The sequence below is a fragment of the Euprymna scolopes genome, chromosome 27 (genome assembly GCF_053919585.1).
Source record: "Euprymna scolopes isolate OS-2025 chromosome 27, ASM5391958v1, whole genome shotgun sequence".
Taxonomy (NCBI): domain Eukaryota; kingdom Metazoa; phylum Mollusca; class Cephalopoda; order Sepiida; family Sepiolidae; genus Euprymna; species Euprymna scolopes.
In genome coordinates, this window is record NC_136508.1 from 113760151 (window position 1) to 113783884 (window position 23734).

General features: G+C 28.0%; 1 protein-coding gene across 2 annotated transcripts; it reads left to right on the forward strand.

Moving 5' to 3' along the window:
• Window positions 1-1818: 1818 nt before the first annotated feature.
• LOC145249072 (uncharacterized) lies at window positions 1819-22942 on the forward strand. Of its 2 annotated transcripts, none has more exons than XM_080110913.1 (2): window positions 1819-1897; window positions 20250-22942. In XM_080110913.1, the coding sequence occupies exon 2, from the start codon at window positions 20461-20463 to the stop codon at window positions 22036-22038; it is 1578 nt and encodes a 525-aa protein (XP_079967039.1). In that variant the 5' UTR covers window positions 1819-1897; window positions 20250-20460; the 3' UTR covers window positions 22039-22942. The 2 variants fall into 2 exon arrangements, with proteins under 2 accessions (XP_079967039.1, XP_079967038.1); XM_080110912.1 differs by lacking the exon at window positions 1819-1897 and adding an exon at window positions 5801-5919.
• Window positions 22943-23734: the final 792 nt, after the last annotated feature.

The window sequence follows — 23734 nt, forward strand, 5'->3', positions numbered from 1 at the left end:
AAGAAATTTACTATTTTTAAAAAATATTCCTTTTTATTTACAATTTTATTGGGAAAATAAAAAATCAACTTGTTGTATAAATGCATGCGAACTTGAACAAACTTTAATTGTATAAACTTTTTCATCTTTCGATTTCAATGACAATTTAACTATTTGGTACTTATACAAAACATGGCCCGTGCTGAAATACTAACGTCCTTATTTAGAAACTCATGCTTAACATGGTGAGCTGGAACCCAAAAAAAAAAAACAATCCCGAAGTTTCATCTAAAATTTAATAAACAACAGAGGCCATAAGAATTAAATTTAATCGGAACATCATATCTAAAGTAAAAGGCAATATAATATGTAAAAAAAAAAAAAAACTATTCATATGAAAAAATGATCCGATTCTTACTAAGTGTTTCCTGTTTCCCATTCTTAAACAATCATAAAATTTATAAGAATTTAAAGTTATTTCGCAACGAAGACCACAAACAAAAAAATAAAATAAATTTCAAGTTAAACAATTAAAAAATATAACAAACAAATATAAAGTTACTTTTCTACATAGCGGAATTGTAATTTAACGTATTTTAATGTTTTCTAACGTATTTTAATGTGTTATTTGGTTCTAAAAACAATCAATGCTTAATTGCAAGGTTAACAATCAAACATGTCCGGCAAGTATAAATTTCTGTTTTGTTTTCATGGTTTGATCAATTATCGAAACATTAACTAGTAATTTCACTATTACATTAAAATACACTTAGCTCTTTAGACTATTATTCTAATCTCCTTTAAATTATAAATATAAATATATATATATATATATATATATATATATATATATATATATATATTAAAATATATGCAAATATATCTGTACATATTTAATTTAAATACATATATTTACATATTTAAACACACACACACAGATATGTATATATATATATATATATATATAAAAATATATATATATAAATATATATAAATATATATATAAATATATATAAATAACCGTTAGCATATAACTAAGGCAGAACAGATGCCTTAGACGTATTCGATTCACCACCGTTATTCATCATAGTTTTATGATTGGACAATACGTTCTAAACTTGATATGAAAACGTTTCATCACAAGTAAATAACGAACTTAAAAAATTGACAACGTTTTATTATAATATTTTATTGTTTTTTTGTAGCTTTTAAACTTTTTTAGTTTTTAAATTTTTATTGTATCCTTACGTTCTTTGTTCAGTTATTTTTTTAAAAACACGTTTGGATCAATTTAGTAAAGAAATACAAATCAACCAAATTTCATGTTTGGATCAATTTAGTAAAGAAATACAAATCAACCAAATTTCATGTTTGGATCAATTTAGTAAAGAAATACAAATCAACCAAATTTCATGTTTGGATCAATTTTGTAAAGAAATACAAATCAACCAAATTTCATGTTTGGATCAATTTAGTAAAGAAATACAAATCAACCAAATTTCATGTTTGGATCAATTTAGTAAAGAAATACAAATCAACCAAATTTCATGTTTGGATCAATTTAGTAAAGAAATACAAATCAACCAAATTTCATGTTTGGATCAATTTAGTAAAGAAATACAAATCAACCAAATTTCATGTTTGGATCAATTTAGTAAAGAAATACAAATCAACCAAATTTCATGTTTGGATCAATTTAGTAAAGAAATACAAATCAACCAAATTTCATGTTTGGATCAATTTAGTAAAGAAATACAAATCAACCAAATTTCATGTTTGGATCAATTTAGTAAAGAAATACAAATCAACCAAATTTCATGTTTGGATCAATTTAGTAAAGAAATACAAATCAACCAAATTTCATGTTTTGAACAAAAAAAAAATCATCCGATTTTATTGCTTCATTTTTAATTTAAAGGTAAGATTTTTTTTTTCGATATTTTATTTCCTAACTTTTAACAATTCAATGCATTTTAAATTGTATTTTTTCCATAACTTTTAACAATTAAATGCCTTTTAAATTATTGTATTTTTTCCTAACTTTTAACGATTCAATGCCTTTTAAATTATTGTATTTTTTCCATAACTTTTAACAATTAAATGCCTTTTAAATTATTGTATTTTTTCTATAACTTTTAACGATTCAATGCATTTTAAATTATAGTATTTTTTTATAACTTTTAACGATTCAATGCATTTTAAATTATTGTATTTTTTTCATAACTTTTAACGATTCAATGCATTTTAAATTATTGTATTTTTTCATAACTTTTAACAATTCAATGCCTTTTAAATTATTGTATTTTTTTCATAATTTTAACGATTCAATGCATTTTAAATTATTGTATTTTTTTCATAACTTTTAACGATTCAATGCATTTTAAATTATTGTATTTTTTTCATAACTTTTAACGATTCAATGCATTTTAAATTATTGTATTTTTTTCATAACTTTTAACAATTAAATGCCTTTTAAATTATTGTATTTTTTTCATAACTTTTAACGATTCAATGCATTTTAAATTATTGTATTTTTTCATAACTTTTAACGATTCAATGCATTTTAAATTATTGTATTTTTTCATAACTTTTAACAATTCAATGCCTTTTAAATTATTGTATTTTTTTATAACTTTTAACGATTCAATGCATTTTAAATTATTGTATTTTTTCCATAACCTTTAACAATTAAATGCCTTTTAAATTATTGTATTTTTCCATAACTTTTAACGATTCAATGCATTTTAAATTATTGTATTTTTTTCATAACTTTTAACAATTAAATGCCTTTTAAATTATTGTATTTTTTTCATAACTTTTAACGATTCAATGCATTTTAAATTATTGTATTTTTTCATAACTTTTAACGATTCAATGCATTTTAAATTATTGTATTTTTTCTATAACTTTTAACGATTCAATGCATTTTAATTATAGTATTTTTTTCATAACTTTTAACGATTCAATGCATTTTAAATTATTGTATTTTTTTCATAACTTTTAACGATTCAATGCATTTTAAATTATTGTATTTTTTCATAACTTTTAACAATTCAATGCCTTTTAAATTATTGTATTTTTTTCATAATTTTAACGATTCAATGCATTTTAAATTATTGTATTTTTTTCATAACTTTTAACGATTCAACGCATTTTAAATTATTGTATTTTTTTCATAACTTTTAACGATTCAATGCATTTTAAATTATTGTATTTTTTTCATAACTTTTAACAATTAAATGCCTTTTAAATTATTGTATTTTTTTCATAACTTTTAACGATTCAATGCATTTTAAATTATTGTATTTTTTCATAACTTTTAACGATTCAATGCATTTTAAATTATTGTATTTTTTCATAACTTTTAACAATTCAATGCCTTTTAAATTATTGTATTTTTTTATAACTTTTAACGATTCAATGCATTTTAAATTATTGTATTTTTTCCATAACCTTTAACAATTAAATGCCTTTTAAATTATTGTATTTTTCCATAACTTTTAACGATTCAATGCATTTTAAATTATTGTATTTTTTTCATAACTTTAAACAATTCAATGCCTTTTAAATTATTGTATGTTTTTCATAACTTTTAACGATTCAATGCATTTTAAATTATTGTATTTTTTTCATAACTTTTAACAATTCAATGCCTTTTAAATTGAATTTTTTTCATAACTTTTAACAATCAAATGCCTTTTAAATTATTGTATTTTTTCATAACTTTTAAGGATTCAATGCACTTCAAATAAAGTTTGTTTTTTTAAATTGTATTCCTATGAAATTCACAATTTCCCCTTTATCGGATAACAGTCTTGCATTGATTTAAATTTTCAATTTAAATTTTAAACAAATTTAAATGATAAAATCGTAGTTTTCCACTAAAAATGGCTGCCGACTGGATTTGTACTTCAACATTTGCTATTTTAAACTTGTTCCCGAAGAAAAAAAAATGTACATGGATTTATAGAAAGAAATTTACTATTTTTAAAAAATGTTCCTTTTTATTTACAATTTTATTGGGAAAATAAAAAATCAACTTGTTGTATAAATGCATGCGAACTTGAACAAACTTTAATTGTATAAACTTTTTCATCTTTCGATTTCAATGACAATTTAACTATTTGGTACTTATACAAAACATGGCCCGTGCTGAAATACTAACGTCCTTATTTAGAAACTCATGCTTAACATGGTGAGCTGGAACCAAAAAAAAAACAATCCCGAAGTTTCATCTAAAATTTAATAAACAACAGAGGCCATAAGAATTAAATTTAATCGGAACATCATATCTAAAGTAAAAGGCAATATAATATGTAAAAAAAAACAAAAAACTATTCATATGAAAAAATGATCCGATTCTGACTAAGTGTTTCCTGTTTCCCATTCTTAAACAATCATAAAATTTATAAGAATTTAAAGTTATTTCGCAACGAAGACCACAAACAAAAAAATAAAATAAATTTCAAGTTAAACAATTAAAAAATATAACCAACAAATATAAAGTTACTTTTCTACATAGCGGAATTGTAATTTAACGTATTTTAATGTTTTCTAACGTATTTTAATGTGTTATTTGGTTCTAAAAACAATCAATGCTTAATTGCAAGGTTAACAATCAAACATGTCCGGCAAGTATAAATTTCTGTTTTGTTTTCATGGTTTGATCAATTATCGAAACATTAACTAGTAATTTCACTATTACATTAAAATACACTTAGCTCTTTAGACTATTATTCTAATCTCCTTTAAATTATAAATATAAATATATATATATATATTAAAATATATGCAAATATATCTGCACATATTTAATTTAAATACATATATTTACATATTTAAACACACACACAGATATGTATGTATGTATATATATATATATATATATATATATATATATATATATATATATATATATATATATATAAATATATATAAATAACCGTTAGCATATAACTAAGACAGAACAGATGCCTTAGACGTATTCGATTCACCACCGTTATTCATCATAGTTTTATGATTGGACAATACGTTCTAAACTTGATATGAAAACGTTTCATCACAAGTAAATAACGAACTTAAAAAATTGACAACGTTTTATTATAATATTTTATTGTTTTTTTGTAGCTTTTAAACTTTTTTAGTTTTTAAATTTTTATTGTATCCTTACGTTCTTTGTTCAGTTATTTTTTTAAAAACACGTTTGGATCAATTTAGTAAAGAAATACAAATCAACCAAATTTCATGTTTGGATCAATTTAGTAAAGAAATACAAATCAACCAAATTTCATGTTTGGATCAATTTAGTAAAGAAATACAAATCAACCAAATTTCATGTTTGGATCAATTTTGTAAAGAAATACAAATCAACCAAATTTCATGTTTGGATCAATTTAGTAAAGAAATACAAATCAACCAAATTTCATGTTTGGATCAATTTAGTAAAGAAATACAAATCAACCAAATTTCATGTTTGGATCAATTTAGTAAAGAAATACAAATCAACCAAATTTCATGTTTGGATCAATTTAGTAAAGAAATACAAATCAACCAAATTTCATGTTTGGATCAATTTAGTAAAGAAATACAAATCAACCAAATTTCATGTTTGGATCAATTTAGTAAAGAAATACAAATCAACCAAATTTCATGTTTGGATCAATTTAGTAAAGAAATACAAATCAACCAAATTTCATGTTTGGATCAATTTAGTAAAGAAATACAAATCAACCAAATTATAATATTTTATTGTTTTTTGTCGCTTTTAAGTTTTTTTAATTTTCATATTTTTGTTGTATCCTTACGTGCTTTGTTCAGTTATTTTTTTAAAAAAAAACACGTTTGGATCAATTTAGTAAAGAAATACAAATCAACCAAAGTTCATGTTTTGAACACAAAAAAAAAATCATCCGATTTTATTACTTCATTTTTAATTTAAAGGTAAGATTTTTTTTCGATATTTTATTTCCTAACTTTTAACAATTCAATGACTTTTAAATTATTGTATTTTTTTTCATAACTTTTAACAATTCAATGCCTTTTAAATTATTGTATTTTTCCATAACTTTTAACAATTCAATGCCTTTTAAATTATTGTATTTTTTCCATAACTTTTAACAATTCAATGCCTTTTAAATTATTGTATTTTTCCATAACTTTTAACAATTCAATGCCTTTTAAATTATTGTATTTTTTTCATAACTTTTAACAATTCAATGCCTTAAATTATTGTATTTTTCCATAACTTTGAACAATTCAATGCATTTCAAATAAAGTTTGTTTAAATTGTATTCCTATGAAATTTACAATTTCCCTTTATCGGATGAGTCTTGCATTGATTTAAATTTTTCTTTAAATCTTAAACAAATTTAAATGATAAATTCGTAGTTTTCCACTTAAGATGGCTGCCGACTGGATTTACTTCAACATTCGCTATTTTAAACTTTTTCCTAAAAAAAATGTACATGGATTTATAGAAAGAAATTTACTATTAAAAAAAAATGTTCCTTTTTATTTACAATTTTATTGGGAAATAAAAATCTACTTTTTATATAAATGCATGCGAAATTGAACAAACTTTAATTGTATAAACATTTTCATCTTTCGATTTAAATAACAATTTAACTATTTGGTACTTATACAAAACACGGCCCGTGCTGAAATACTAACGTCCTTATTTAGAAACTCATGCTTAACATGGTGAGCTGGAACAAAAAAAAAAAACAATCCCGAAGTTTCATCTAAAATTTAATAAACAACAGAGGCCATAAGAATTAAATTTAATCGGAACATCATATCTAAAGTAAAAGGCAATATATGTAAAAAAAAAAAAAAACTATTCATATGAAAAAATGATCCGATTCTGACTAAGTGTTTCCTGTTTCCCATTCTTAAACAATCATAAAATTTTATAAAAATTTTAAGTTATTTCGCATGGTTTGATCAATTATCGAAACATTCCAATTGAATGCTTGAATGTCGGCCATCTTGTTCTAAATTTATCAATTTGTCGCTACTTATGTTTTGAATTAAATGTTTTTAAATATGTTCTACAACACCGATCTTATCCACGTAGATGAAATAATTTTTCCTTTGGCCATATTTAGTTGTCTAGATTTTAATTTTTTACTTATTTTTCATTTGTAGGTTTCTCTTCCTAAATATATTTAAAATCATTTTATTTAAATTAAGTGTGTATTTTTTTAATTATATATATGCTATATGTGTTAAAAAAATAGGTATTCCGGCATAAAGCTCGAGACAATAGTCTCTAACCCCCTTTCACAACAAAAGGAACTAATTTCCCTATACACCGCTTTTGTGTTAAGTTAAAATTTGACTTTTTTGGCCTTTTTTTATCTAAAAAATGTGGTTTTGTCTTTGAATTTGGCCTTTTTTGCTGAAAGATTTGGCTTCAAACATTTATTGTAGCCTACAATATACAGGATTTTTTATTTATTAATTTTTGTGATTCGAGGAATAAACCAATAAAATCTATTTTGTTTTTTTATTATTGTTGATTTTTTTTTATTATTGTCGATTTTTTTTTATTATTATTGTTGATTTTTTTTTTAATTATTATTTGATCTGAAAACCCGCACAAATTATTAGTACTGCCGCTAATTAATCGAAAAATCGTACGCGTTCTGCTGCAGTGCTGCACTTATGGAGAAAATTGTTGATGATGTTATACCTGCAGCACTCTGACCTGTGTTTTTTGGAGTATTCTCAGTATTCATATTAAGCAATGTAATTCTTTGTTATCGGTGGTGGTGGTGGCCGTTTCAAGCAAGCGCATTTAAATTTGTCACAAAAAAAGTAGTTTTTGGGATATTAATCAGTGTAGTTTATTATTAAAAATAAATATTAATATTTAAAATAAAATAAAATGTGTTTATTATTAAAAATAAATATTAATATTTAAAATAATAAAATGTGTTTATTATTAAAAATCGAATCATCACAAAAATTAGCTGTTCCCATAGTAACCAAAAGCGGTGTTTAGGGAAATTAGTTCCTTTTGTTGTGAAAGGGGGTTAGAGACTATTGTCTCGAGCTTTATGCCGGAATACCAAAAAATATATTGATTATTAAAATGTCCAAGAATATGAAATTTAAAAATTATTTTATTTCTATTTATATAACAAAATATTTAAGAATATTCTATATGAGATAGGTCATTATTAAAAAGTAATTTTATTGCTGTTTTCCTAAAAATATTTAAGGATATATAATCTTAGATACGACAATATTATGAAAAAAAATTACATACAAAATATATATTTTTTTAATTAAATTTTTACCCCAAACAAGGCACAATGCCACTTTGAAGCAGGGGGCTACTATTAGGGACTTAATTAGCGGGGTCATTATGAAGGGAGATGAGTAGAAAGATGTTTGTTCACATTACACTTGAACTTCTGCATATCATTGCAGTTGGGAAAGCAGAATCCCGGAAGGGAGTTCCAAAGACCCGCCGTTCTGGGGAAGAAACTATTGGAGTAAAAGGCTTTCTTGCACCTAGGGATCTCTACTGTAAAGGGATGAGACTTGGTAGTTTGTCGGAGGTGGTTACGTCGGGGAGGTACAAGTGTTTGCAGTTCGTCAGAGCATTCACCATTAAAGTACTTGTAGAACAGACAGAGGGATGCAACATCTCGTCGATGGGACAGAGGCTGAAGCCTAAATAACAGTTCAGGACCTATCGGGTTGGCGACTCTCTTTTGAACCCTGTCCAGGAGTGAGACAAGCAACAGATGCACCAGCCCAGATGTGACAAAAGTACCCCATCATATATGGGCGAATGGTTGCCTTATAGAGGTACTAGCATGTGTGCCCGGCGTTGCCCGGGTGTTTGGAGGTGTATGCTGAGCAAAAAAAAGGAGTAATTTTTTAAACTTTGACCCCTATTATGACCCCTGAAAATTAATTGTTTTGGCCTCAAATCAAGTTATTAAGTTAGATCCATGTCCACGGAACCTATATCTAAAATTTCAAGGGTGTAGACCCAAACTTGTCGGAGAAGTTTGCTAGAGTTCTCAAAGCTCAAATCGTTGAACTTTGACCCCTTAATCGCCAAATTTCTGGCTAAAAACCGATCACATAGATTTTTCCAAATCTCAGTACCCTGTATAATTTCGAGTCTGTAGACTAAAAATTCACAGAGTTATTTCGTAGGGAAATGTACACAGACACAGACACACACACACACACTTTCACTTTTATAGATATATAGATTTAAAATTTGAGTCTGACAGAATGACAAAGTGATATTGCAAACCGATATATTAAACAAACGAACTTCAAAGAGACAAATGAACACATAAGTAAAAAAAAATGTATTAGAAAACATTTCTTGATTATTCCACGCTTTTTTTACAGACCTGACGACTGAGGTACGCTCTTAATAAAAATTGTTTTTTATATTCTTTCAAACTTAATCTGTTTCCAAAATGTTTTTATTTCATTCCCCTCCCCCTTCATTCATTTTCCTCCGCATTCTGGCAAGTATTAAAATAAACCATTTATAATATTTATTTATGGATTTATTTACTTATCATTTCTTTTGTATCGGTAAATGAATTCCATGCACCCACCATGTTTAAGTTTGGGAGTAAAAAATGTACGATGAACAGAAGGATATGGAAAATAATGTATATAAATACGCAATCATAGGTCATTATAAACATCATGTATATTTTTACAGACAGCGTTACAAAACTTCCAAATTGGATTGAAATAAAGAACACGATGATTTATACTGAAACTCATCTAATATTAATAATAAAAAAATAATAAAAAAAACACAAGTTGTTTGTTTAAGTATTATAAGCAATTGAATATTTCGTTGTATTATAGATTTTAAAGATTAGAATGCGTTCTTTAATTACTTATAGATTACATTTTTAAAAAAGTGAAGAAACACGATTTGATTTGTAGTAAACTTGAAGTTTATTTAATAAATGAAAATTATGCATGTAAGAATATGAATATTTGAAGCAGAACACAAGCAAAACATTTGTTATGAGTTAAGACAATAAACAAATATTAAAATTAAACAATTTTTTTAATCAAAATGATTTTTTTTAAATCAAAATAAATGTTTTTTAATCGAAATGAACAATATTTTTTTAAAATCAAAATGAATATTTTTTTAATTAAAATGAATATTTTTAAATCAAAATGAACCACAATATTTTTAAATACAAATGAACCACAATATTTTTTCAAAATCAAAAACAATATTTTTAATGGGTTTGTATTACTGTACACATAGATTCGAAAAAGTTGCCAAAAACAAATATATAACAAATAAATGTTATCAAAGGCAAGATAAGTTACTTTTCTACCAAACTGGATATATTTTTCGTATTTTTATTGAATGTAACATGTTTATTCAGCTCGAAAACCAAACAGTGTTTACCGATGTATTGGAAAATTCAAGATGGCGTCTTAGTCTCTCTTTAACACGGTAAGTTTGGGAAAAGGTGTTATAAATAAAAAACTGAATAAAATACTGTTAAAAACTCGCTCAATATATTACCGTGACATAGGTTGACATATATTCGGCGGGTTTTTAATAGTATTTTTTCTAGTTTTTATTTATAACACCTTTTCCCATACTTACCGTATTAAAGAGGGAGTGAGGCGCCATCTTGAATTTTCCAATACATCGGTAAAAACCGTATGGTTTTCGAGCTGAATAAACATGTTACATTGAATAAAAACACGAAAAATATATCCAGTTTGGTAGAAAAGTAACTTATCTTGCCTTTGATAACATGTATTTGGGTACTTATGCAGAGAGTGATCCGGACGTAACTCACCGGACGCTCGGCTTGCCCCGTAAAACGACGTCAACAGCCGGAGTTAGCCGAGCGTCGGCGAGGAAAAGCAAGCCGAGCGTCGGCGCTGAAAACATAACAAGAAAAGAGAAACCTACCTTAATGTAAAATTTGTTAAAATTTTATTTACTGTAACGGAAAACAATTTTTTTTCGTATTTTTTTTTTTTTTTTTTGTAAATGTAAAGTGTTTTTTATATACAAGAAAGTTATGTTTTTTTTTTTTGAACAAGAAGAAGAAACAGCGAAAAAAAGTAACAAGCAAAATTTGTTTTTTTTACAAAACATGTTTTTTTTGGGGGTGTTTTTTTTTTAGGGTTAGGGTTAGGGAAACAGCGAAAAAAAAAAAGGTAACAAGCAAACTGTTTTTTTTTTTTTTTGTACAAAACGTTTTTTTTTTTGTTGGGTGGTTGGTTAAGGAAAAACCTGGTAAAAGAAAAATGCGAGGAATATTTACTGTTGGTATTTCCTCAGACTGTTGGAGGGCATCACGCGACTATGAGGGACAGGTTTTCTTTTTTGCAAGCAAACTCCTTTCCTGACAAAATTCCAGGACACCCGCTGCTGTTTGCAATTTTTCCGACAAATATGTTAAGTTCATATTTCCTTCCATAGGTACGCAATTTTAAGGGTTGTTAAATAAATCTGAAATTGTAACGGTTGTTGTTAAATAAATCTGATTCTGTACTGTTTTACTTTCTTTTCTTCTTTTTCCTTATTGTCGTCTGCTGCTTTGAATTTTTTTTCTTGCGTCGCGCACGCGCGTAGCGTTGACAACCGTCGAACTACATCGCCGACCCTCGGCTAACTCCGGCTGTTGACGTCGTGCTACGGGGCTAGCCGAGCGTCCGGTGAGTTACGTCCGGATCACTCTCTGCATAAGTACCTGTATTTGTTATATATTTGGTTTTTGACAACTTTTTCTAATCTATGTGTACAGTAATACAAACCCGTTTTTCGAGCTGAATAAACATGTTACATTGAATAAAAACACAAGAACTATATCCAGTTTGGTAGAAAAATAACTTATCTTGCCTTTGATAACATTTATTTGTTATATATTTGCTTTTTGGCAACTTATTCGAATCTATGTGTACAGTAATAAGAACCCGAAATGAATTTAAGACCTCGAGTGAAATGAGAAAATGAAGAAAATCACATTTACTGTGTGTGTTTACTGTTTATGTAAGTCAGCGGGTTTGGTTGCCATAACAACGTGACGGTAGTGAACGTGTGTGTGTGCGTGTGTGCGCGTGTGCTTGCTAGTACTACTACTAAGTTTGTAGGAGCGTTTGATTTCGTGTAGTTTAGTTTCGTATATAAGTTTCGAATTTTTTTAATTTGTAAATAACAAGTTATTAAAAAATTAAACCCTTCCAAGATGGACAATAAATAAAGCCATAATATTTTATGGTAAAGGTAAGAGCGTAGAAACCATTGTTTTTTAGGAGATGTGATTATTGGATTAACCAATCAGAAATCGTCTGTGGCACACACATCTCTGTTTTTATAGATATATAGATAGATAGATAGATATAGATAGAAGATAGATAGATAGGATACTGTCAGGCGTAAGTAGTTTTCTAGCACGGTAGAGGGAGCCAACTATCCTTGCAGCAGCCTTGGCAATGCTCTCAATGTATCTATTCCAGTTCATATTCCCTGTAAACGTTAGGCCGAGGAGTTATATTAATATGGGAAATATGACATGTTAAAAACAGTAAATGATAAATGTTTTACTTGAGAAATACTGTTTTACAAATCCGATTTTATTTATTAAAAAATTTAATTATTTAATAAAAGCATTATTTAAAATATATTTACATTAAGAGAAATGTCCTCTAAAAAATTACAACCCTTACAGAAATCATATTACATGAAATACAGCATTACTATAAGGTGATATATATATATATATATATAACCGCATTTTTTCCGAATTAAAAAAAAATCACATGATTATTTTTCTTTTAATTCGGAAAAATGCTTTTTATGAAAATTGTAAATTGAAATAATAACGTTATTATTTAGAAAGTGAAATCTAAGACAGAGGGGGGACTTTATTTAACTATTTTGTACTTTTACCTGATAAAAAATACGATGAATTTGAATTTAACCTGAAACTCCTATTTAAGAAAAAACACGGTTTGTAAACCGAAGAAGTTCTGAAGGAAAAGTTAGCATTTTCTTTTTTTCATCGAATTTTACAGAATAATAACAAAAAAAACAAAAAAAAAAGGCAACCCTAAAAATCTGGATTTAGCTAGAAAATGTGAACGAAAACAAGTCCGGTCCGTATTCTGCATATACTGAAGAAAGAGGTATTTTTTACAGAAATTAATGGCGGCATCGTATGAAAAACAATTAATTCAGGAATATATTATATAAAATACTGTATTACTATGAGGTGTTAAATGTATATTACGATTTTTTTAATCTGAAATTAGTTTATGAAAATATAGATTTAATGATTAATTATATAAATTGAAATAATAGTGTTATTAAACATAGCTAAACCTAAGTAAACAGGGGATTTATTTAACCATTTTTACTTTCATCTAACAATACTCTAAATTTGAATTTAACCTGAAATCTCTAAGAAATAGCACGATTCATAAACTGCAGAAGTTCCGAAGGAAAAGTTTGTTAATTTTTCTTTATTTTTCATCTGAAAATCGAAATCTTGAACATTAAAACCAATGGTACCTAATTTGTCAAGTCAGTAATAAACATATCCAAAAAATTACGAAAAACGGTGAGGTAGAAAATTACTTATTAAATTAACTAGCCGGACCTGTGGAAATTCCACAAGGGACACATTTAAATGTAATATATTGATGTTTGAATTCTGTAGATGTTCAGCGTAAATGGAGACGCTTTGGTATTGTAGCCCTTTTGTTAAAACTGCAAAAGTATTTATCTAAGCTAGCAGAGACGCCCGGCTGTAAAATATGCTTAAATATATTTTAATTCTTGCAGATTTCGTATATATTATTATAGAGTTAATGTTATATCCAATAAATCCAAATAAAGAAGAATATTACGAATCAATTTGCTTAATAATAACGTTATTATATAAAAAAAAATCAGAAGACGGGATGTCATTTAAGTATATTGTACTTTCATCTAACAAATGCAAGAGCCTAAAAAAAGGCTAAATTTGACATCGAAAAGGCCAATCATTACAGCCTTAGAAAGGCCAAAATTTCCAAACAAGCTGGCGATCTCGATTGTTTTACATTTAGTACAAATAATAAATAATAAAAATGTTGAAAAGAAAAACATTTTTTCGGGTTTTATTTCAGCCTTAGGGTCTAATGTGTTTTATATAAAAACATTTTTTATGAATTTTTGTCTGTCAAATAATTTACGCCGCTGAAATACACATTTGCCCAATTAATTCTATGAATTTCAGACTCCTACCTAAAAAAAAATAACCGGTCCGTAAACTGCAGAAGTTCAAACGAAAAAGTTTTTTTAAAAATTTATTTCCATCTGAAATATATGATTTTTTAATTTTTGTCTTTTAAATTTTTTTTATTCCACAGATTTTTTATCAACTGATCACTAATCTACCAGATTATTCAAAATAAATAAAAATCAATATTTAACATTTTTAAGGTGAGATCCGTTTTTAATACAATGTTCTAGTAAATACATACGCCATTTTGGAAGCATCGACTTTTTTTGGCCAAATTTAGCCTTTTATTGGGAGGTTCTTTAGGCCAAACAGCTTTTTAAAAAAGTTGGAACTTTTACAGTATAGAACGAAATTTTGGAGTCATTAAATGGAGTTTTCAGATAAAAAAAAAAAGCAATGTTTTTTTTTTTTTTTTTTTTTTATACTGATTTGTTTTAAATTACAATGGTAGCTTTAAAATTATGCAGTCGAAATTACCTGAATATTAATGACCTATAAAAAAACAACTTTAATTTTATTAGCAGGTGAAAAATTGCGGCCATCTTGTTTAAATCGAACTTAAAAAATACCTTTTCTTTTTTTAAATTTGGGTGCTAAGGCAGTGATCCGCGCTATTTTTTTTTTAATCGTGTTTCCACGTTTAGTTAAAGTTTTTTTTTTTTATTCAATTGTAAGGTACAGAATAGGTACAAAAGAATCTCCCCTCCCCATGTTAAGAATGGCTTTTTAAATATTTCAGAACGGATCACTCTCTGCATGAATACCGAAATTTATGATCGTTGTCATCAAATTCTATGTATTTTCTTTGTCTACCTTCTGGGGCACTATGTTGGGATTTGGGCAGCAAGATGTCGGTTCACGTTACACTTGAACTTGTGCATGTCAGTACAGTTGGAAGCAGGGACCTGCCATGGAATTCCAGAGTATCAGTTCTCGGGAAGACACTACTGGAGTAGAAAGATTTTTTTACATCTAGAGATCTCTGCTGTGTGGGGGTGGGATTTAGCTGCCTGTCGGGTTTGTCGAGGGTGTCTACGTCGTGGGGGCACAAGTGTCTGCAGTTTGTCGGAGCATTCACCATTAAAATACTTGTAGAACAGGCAGAGGGGTGCAACGTTTCGTCGATGGGACAGAGGCTGAAGCTTAGATGCCAGTTCAGGGCCTATCGGATTGGTGACTGTCTTTTTAACCTTGTCTATGAGCAAGAGACAAGCAGCAGATGCACCAGCCCAAATGTGACAGCAACTCCATACATGGGCGAATGGTGGCCTTATAGAGGTACAGGATACTTTCGGGTGTTAGTAGTTTTCTAGCACGGTAGAGAGAGCCTACCTTCTTCGCAGCGGCCCTGGCAATGTTTTCAATATAATTATTCCAACTCATGTTTCCTGTGAACGTTAGGCCAAGAAGTTTGAAAGATGTACTCTCAGACAGGGATATACTGGTCATTGCTATTGGTGGCAGAGAAGGTTTCTTGTAATTATTGAAGGAAACCAGTTTAGCCTTGGCAGCATTGAATGTGACCATCCATTTTTGTCCCCCATTCCACTACAGATTAGAGCTAATGCAGTGGTCCGTGCTATTTTTAAATCGTATTTCCACGTTTAATTAAAGTTTTATGATGTTTTTTTTATTCAATTGTGTAAGGTATAGAATAGGTAGAAAACAACCTCCCCTCCCCATGTTAAGAATGGCTTTTAAAATAACGTTATTTCAGAACGGACCACTCTCTGCATAAGTACGAAATTTGTGTTTATGATCGTTTTCATCAAATTCTTTGTATTATTTTCTTTGTCTACCTTCTCGATTTTCGTAATTTTTGGATATTATCATATAGAAACGAAGAATTTATATTTTTTTTATAACTGTGACCCTTCGATAATCTGTTAAAAAAAAAATGAAAAAAAAAAACCGAAAAACATTAGTCACACGTGCGGCATATATATAACTTTTAAAATGGAAATATTGAATTTTAAGTAAAACCAATGGAATCTACTTTATAGTCATGTCGCATTAATGAAAAAAAAATCACCAAAAACAAAGTAAAAAAATTAATCATTATTGAAAACAAATTACGAAAATAATTAGCGAAACTTTATTTCTGCTGACATGGTTAAAAATAGCTTCTTTGTTACGGATACATTTTTTTTTTTTTTTTTTTTTTTTTTTTATCAAATCTCAATTTTCGTTAATTGTAATCGAAACATATTTTCATTAATATTCTAGTTTTGGATATGTCCATTACTGTTACATTAATTATGTGTATGCAATTGGATTTACTTTTCAACTATTACTGTTACATTAAGTAATTACGTGTATACAATTGGATTTCTATTTCGAATTCAGATCTTTTAAAAATCAACTTATCAACTATTACTGTTACATGGTAATTACGTGTATGCAATTGGATTTACTTGAAAGTTTATATTTCGAATTCAGATCTTTTAAAAAGCAACTTATCAACTGCAAAATTGTGTTTACAAAAATACGAGATTTTATTATTAAACAATTTTGAGAAAAATATTTGTTAAATTTGAAATGAATTTTTTTTTTTATTTGGTATTTCGGATGGAAACAAAAATATAATTATTTCTATAATCCAGAGTACAAATTTTTAGGGACACAAAAGTGTAAAAAAAAATGTGGCCAGCAATAGTGAATGAATCCTTTTCAATTAAACATTTATATTTCTGGTATAAAAATGTTTTTGCCCAGAATTCCCTACATTAACAAAGTCGTACTGGTTCAGTGGTTCAATGCGTAGATTAGTGATTTTATAAATTCATCCATTTAAGACGATAACAGAATTACGTACTTACCTGTCATGTAAAAATAATTATAAATTTTAAAAATTACGAAAAATATTATCTATTAAAAAATAATTTCAAGTATAATAGAATTTCATGAATTATTGCGTTTTATCGTATGTTTTAATGTGGAAGAGTTATGAGACCAATTCAGTATCACAAACTGCCTTACCTCACTTGACATACATTGCCTAAAATTAAAAGGTTCGTCTTTTTTTAAATAGAACGTAATTGTGGATGTTTATTGTTAAAAATACATCTAGCACATTTACTGGATCATTATGGGTAAATTTAAGAACTTATGCTAATTTTGACATGACACGTAAGTACGTAATTTTTTTTTTAATCTGAAATGCGTTGGTTTTAAACGACTATTCATCTATACAAACACTATTATCTTGTAATTATTTTCTATAGATTAATTTTTCATAATTTCTGGAATTTATACTTCATTAATTTCTGCATGATTGGTATGCACGTAATGTTTTCAATTCAAATGCGTTCATTTAAAATATTATCAATTCATGCAACTGAAGAAACTTTTCTTTCTGTTTTTTTTTATTGGTGTCCGGGACGAGAACACAAAAAACGGCGGACGTTTATGAAATTACCTCCATTTCTAAATTTCACTAAATTTTATATTTTTTGTTCCATGGTTTTCTCATCAATTACTTAATTTTCCGATTTAAAAACATGCAAAAAAATGACTTTATCGTCTACAAAATTGAACACCTACATTGTGACCATCTAAAATACTGTTACGAAGGAAACTCTTAACCTTTGTCTCTCTCTTGTGAGATATTTTATCTCCCCGGTTTTTGCTCCAAAACACTATCAAAAAATTAACATAACAATTAGATCAAAGCATACTTCAAAAATTCGACACAAATGTTTTATAATCTTCAAACATACTGAAATTAACTTATAATAGTGTTTCAATTCGTCAATAAATTTTAAAATCAATTCACTTTCTGACATTCTCTGCTTCCGCACAACTTATGTGCGGCATCTGTTCGTTTATTTCGATAATACAAAACGTTGGGTGTTACTAAACTTTAGCTTTTCGGGGCTTATTAAGCTATTTTTGTAGAACTAAGGTGTTTTTCAGTATCTTTAATTTCTAATTATGTTTGAAAATATCACAGAAAATTAATATTTACCTCTCAAGTGATTTTTATAATTAATTTATTTAACTAAAAAAACTTAGTTGAATTTGTCAGTTTCCTATGTCGTGTATGACCGCCATTAGATTTTAAAACTAAGTATTATAACCTTAAAAGTACGTTCAAAAACAAAACGGAAAGCAAACAGAACTAGCAAACCAATACTGGGAACTTAAAGACAAGCAATTACATGTAGGAACCTAGCCGATCTGTGTATATTATGCCTAAATGAATGATTTTCTATCCTATTCTTTAAACAAACATGTATTAAACTGTAGCAGAGAAATAGCGAACAACTTTACTCAAGGATAGCGATACAAAATAAATTTTGAAATTGACAATAAAAAGAGAAAATAAATAAAATGAACTAAACATATATTCATAAATAAGTCTCTGTCTCTCTCTCTTTATATATATATATATATATATATATATATATATATATATATATATATATATATATATATATAAATATATATAAATATATATAAATAACCGTTAGCATATAACTAAGACAGAACAGATAAATAAGTCTCTGTCTCTCTCTCTCTCTTTATATATATATATATATATATATATATATATATATATATCCAAAATCTAGACTAAAATACAACATAACTACACCTAGACTGAAAGTAGATCCAATTACTAGAACAAAAGGATATCTAGACTTCCCATAAACACACAAAGAGAATGGTGAACTGGACGTCAACTAGCCTTCTGTCATGTAAGTGCCCGCCCTTTGGCTGATTAGGAGAGGCGCCCTGGCCACTAGGAAGCTGATTGACTAACTAGAAAGTTAAAAAGCATGTACGCATATATAAATGCGCGATAACCAAAACTTTACGTATAAGTCTGACGAATTCTCACGAGAGGGAAACGCGGAATATTCTGTGTACTTTTTAAAATGATTAATATAATTTATAAATTATAATTCACTGAACAGGTTGAAATTAACGACTGTATTGTGGCTGTAATGTCAAGAAAATAGACAGGTAAGCACGTGCATTAAGGTCCTGTTCTATGCGTTGCAGACAGTTCGATAGAAAGGCCAGCTATAGATGATGACACATTTGGAAGGTTTCAAAATTGAACGCAAATAACGGAGGTATTTAACATAGTTATGATTGTATTGATTATAAAAGATATTAATCCTAGTAATGATTGTATGAATATAAAAGATATTCATCCTAGTTATGATTGTATCAATATAAAAGATATTCATCCTAGTTATGATTGTATCAATATAAAAGATATTCATCCTAGTTATGATTGTATGAATATAAGATATTCATCCTAGTTATGATTGTATGAATATAAGATATTCATCGTAGTTATGATTGTATCAATATAAAAGATAATCATCATAGTTATGATTGTATCAATATAAAAGATATTCATCGTAGTTATGATTGTATGAATATAAAAGATATTCATCAGTTATGATTGTATGAATATAAAAGATAATCATCATAGTTATGATTGTATGAATATAAAAGATATTCATCAGTTATGATTGTATGAATATAAAAGATATTCATCATAGTTATGATTGTATGAATATAAAAGATAATCATCATAGTTATGATTGTATCAATATAAAAGATATTCATCGTAGTTATGATTGTATGAATATAAAAGATATTCATCATAGTTATGATTGTATGAATATAAAAGATATTCATCATAGTTATGATTGTATGAATATAAAAGATAATCATCATAGTTATGATTGTATCAATATATAAGATATTCATCGTAGTTATGATTGTATGAATATAAAAGATATTCATCGTAGTTATGATTGTATGAATATAAAAGATATTCATCCTAGTTATGATTGTATGAATATAAAAGATATTCATCATAGTTATGATTGTATCAATATAAAAGCGATGTCTTTAAATAATTATTTCCTAAAGAGTCAAACAAATTTCCTAACGATTAAAAATTTTAAATATTTTAACACGTATCACTTAAAATAATATTGGCAATAAATAATAAAATTTAATATAATTTATTTTTCCTTGCAGATGTTCCTGCTTAAACGCTTCTGCTGAATCTGCACGGGTCTATATTTTCTTTAATATTTGCTACAGAGGAAATCATATTCGTGTTTGGAAGATATACACCGACATCTGTGGCAAAAAAATATTTCAAATTCTAATATTTATCTGAAAAGAAATCTGAATAATTTAAAACAAAGTTGTTATTCTTGTTTAATAAAATCACAATTACTGAAATATGCAAGTACACGGTAAATATAAACCATATTTTTGTTTCGTTTGTGAATTTTCGTTTTCTCAAAAAATACATTTAGTGCAACATATTATGAGCCACACTAGAGAAAACCCTTATCTTTGTACAATATGTGCATCGATTTTTTCTCAGAAAGAAAATCTAATGCAACATATGATAAAGCACGCTGATGATTGGTGTGAAATTCTTTGTTTTGATAAATCAAATCTAGCAAATCCTGTAAGAACTAACTCTGGAGAAAAGCCATATTCTTGTGACCAAAGTAAAAATTCAAGTCGTGAGGAACCAAATCCATCGATGCATGTGAGTACTCACACTGAAGAAAAGCCATATTATCGTGAACAAAGTCAACATTCAAGTTCTGAGAAACCAAATCTAGCAATGTATATGAGACCTCACCCCGGAGAAAAGCCATATTGTCATGAACAAAGTCAGCATTCACGTTCTGAGAAACCAAATCTAGCAATGTATATGAGACCTCACACTGGGGAAAAGCCATATTCTTGTGAACAAAGTCAATATTCACGTTTTGATAACCCAAATCTTACAATGCATATGAGTACTCACCCTGGAGAAAAGCCATATTGTGAACAAAGTCAACATTCAAGTTCTGAGAAACCAAATCTAGTAATGCATATGATACCTCACCCTGGAGAAAAGCTATATTTAAGTGGACAAAATCAACATTCACGTTCTGAGAAACCAAATCTAGCGATGCATATGAGTACTCGCACTGGAGAAAAGCCATATTCTCGTGAACAAAGTCAATATTTAAGTTCTGAGAAATCAATTCTAGCGATGATTATGAGTACTACGACTGAGGAAAAGCCATATCCTCATGAACAATATTCACGTCCTGAGAAACCAAATCTAGCGATGCATATGAGTACTCACCCTGGAGAAAAGCCATATTGTGAACAAAATCAATATTCAAGTTCTCAGAAACCAAATCCATCGATTCATGTGAGTACTCATAGTGGGGAAAAACCATATTCTCGTGAACAAAGTCAATATTCGTGTTCTGAGAAACCAAATCTAGCGATGCATATGAGTACTCACACTGGAGAAAAGCCATATTCACATGAACAAAGTCAATATTCAAGTTCTAAGAAACCAAATCGATCGATGCATGTGAGTACTCACTCTGGAGAAAAGCCATATTGTGAACAAAATCAATATTCAAGTTCTCAGAAACCAAATCCATCGATTCATGTGAGTACTCATAGTGGAGAAAAGCCATATTCTCGTGAACAAAGTCAATATTTAAATTCTGAGAAATCAATTCTAGCGATGATTATGAGTACTACGACTGAGGAAAAGCCATATCCTCATGAACAATATTCACGTCCTGAGAAACCAAATCTAGCGATGCCTATGTGTAATCACACTGGGGAAAAGCAATATTCTTGTGAACAATGTGAATATTCATCTTCAAGTAAATTTAATCTAGCATTGCACATGAGATGTCACAGTAGGGGAAGGCCATATTCTTGTGAAAAATGTGTATATTCATGTTGTCGTAAAGAAGATCTAACAAAACATATGAAATACCATACAAAGTGAAAACGATAATTATGTGAACCATGTTAATATTAAAGTTCTTGTAAATAAATTCTTGCTACACATCTCAGAACTTATCCTCGGATGTCTTCACGTTTTCATTTTATATACAGGTTCATGGGATTTGCAACGAGGATACTTCTCTCTATAAGGTCAGCTATTAATAAAAAAAAGTCGTTAATCATAAGATAAACATATATAAAATGATATGAAAAAATAAAAACAAATCTCTGCAACCAAGATAAAGGACAGAAATGAGACGATTTCAGATATAAAGTCTTAATAAAATCTATGCAGATCCGTGCATTTCCCTCATTTGTAGCAACAAAGAAAAGGGAATTAAAAACTCATAAAACCCATGGATTTTTTTATCAAAACAAAATATTTTGCTATCACTAATCTAACTCTGTTGCAAATAAAATAAAATATTGGATGAGAAAATTAAAGGAAGTGGCGTCATCAAAAATAAAAATAATTCACTGATTCGACCTTAAAATAAACTTTCAGCGATAAGTCTCTTTGTTTTTAATGAAAACACAAATATAATTTCTCATAAGTAAAAAAAGAGAATCACAATTTCCTTCATTCAACAATGCATCAGAAACACATGTTAAACTACACTACCATTCATTTGTTGATTCATTTGAACAGTTTTAACCATGGCATCACATCATTTACAACCATGATATTATTTGTGATTTGACTCCCCTATACGTCCCTTATCATCATCAGCTAATAATGTAAAACTCTCAAACCGTCACTCGTTACCATCAGTGGCAATTTAAAATTGGTATTTAACATTGTAGCATGCAACACCCTCCCTTTGGAGCTTAACCAGATATCTTAAGCTGCCTGACTCTAAATTATTAATCCCTCAATTTCAATAACAACTGGCGTCCTATCACAAAATAAGACCACATATTGAAAACGGAAGCTCCAAAATCGGCTTAATTTTTGCAGGAGAGAAATTGTTTCAGATAAACCAAGTTATCGCATCGACGCATCTTACAATGCTGAGACGGCTAGAGAAGACGCAATTTTTCCCCTCTTGACAAAACTTCCTTAGGTTGACAACACATATGACACATAAAATCTTACTATGTTTACGTCATTAGCGATTACGTCATCCAACTGTGGACCGCAATTGTATGCACGTTCTTTCGTTATATCAAAAATGTACATTAAGTCCGTCGTCCTATCCTAAACAGAAAGTAGCTAAAATTTCACTCTCGCTTTACTGACTTCTCTTACGTCACCATTCTACACCGAGTACTTTTCTATTTACATACTTTTTCTAGGTGTTAACCGCCATTCACATTTCTTACCCATACATATATCCTTGCCCCTTAAATCCGCAAAAATTATGATTCCTTCCTGTTAAATATCCGGCACCGCTGATTGGATGAGAACTATTCATTCTACAATTCCAATATTCGGTTATTCCACCAAATAAACGAACACTTATCAACTATTAAACATTGTCATTCTGAAAAGATATATTTCAATGAAATAAAATGGTTTACAAATAAATTCCTTTCTTTATTGACTTTTTAAAAGATTTTTTTCAAAGAATAACAAAATTATTTTACAAATAAATCTTTTTCCAATGACTTTTTAAAAGATGCTAAATAAATTAAAAAGGATACATTTCAGAAATACAAATAAAATTATAAAACATTTATTTTTAAAATTCTTAGAA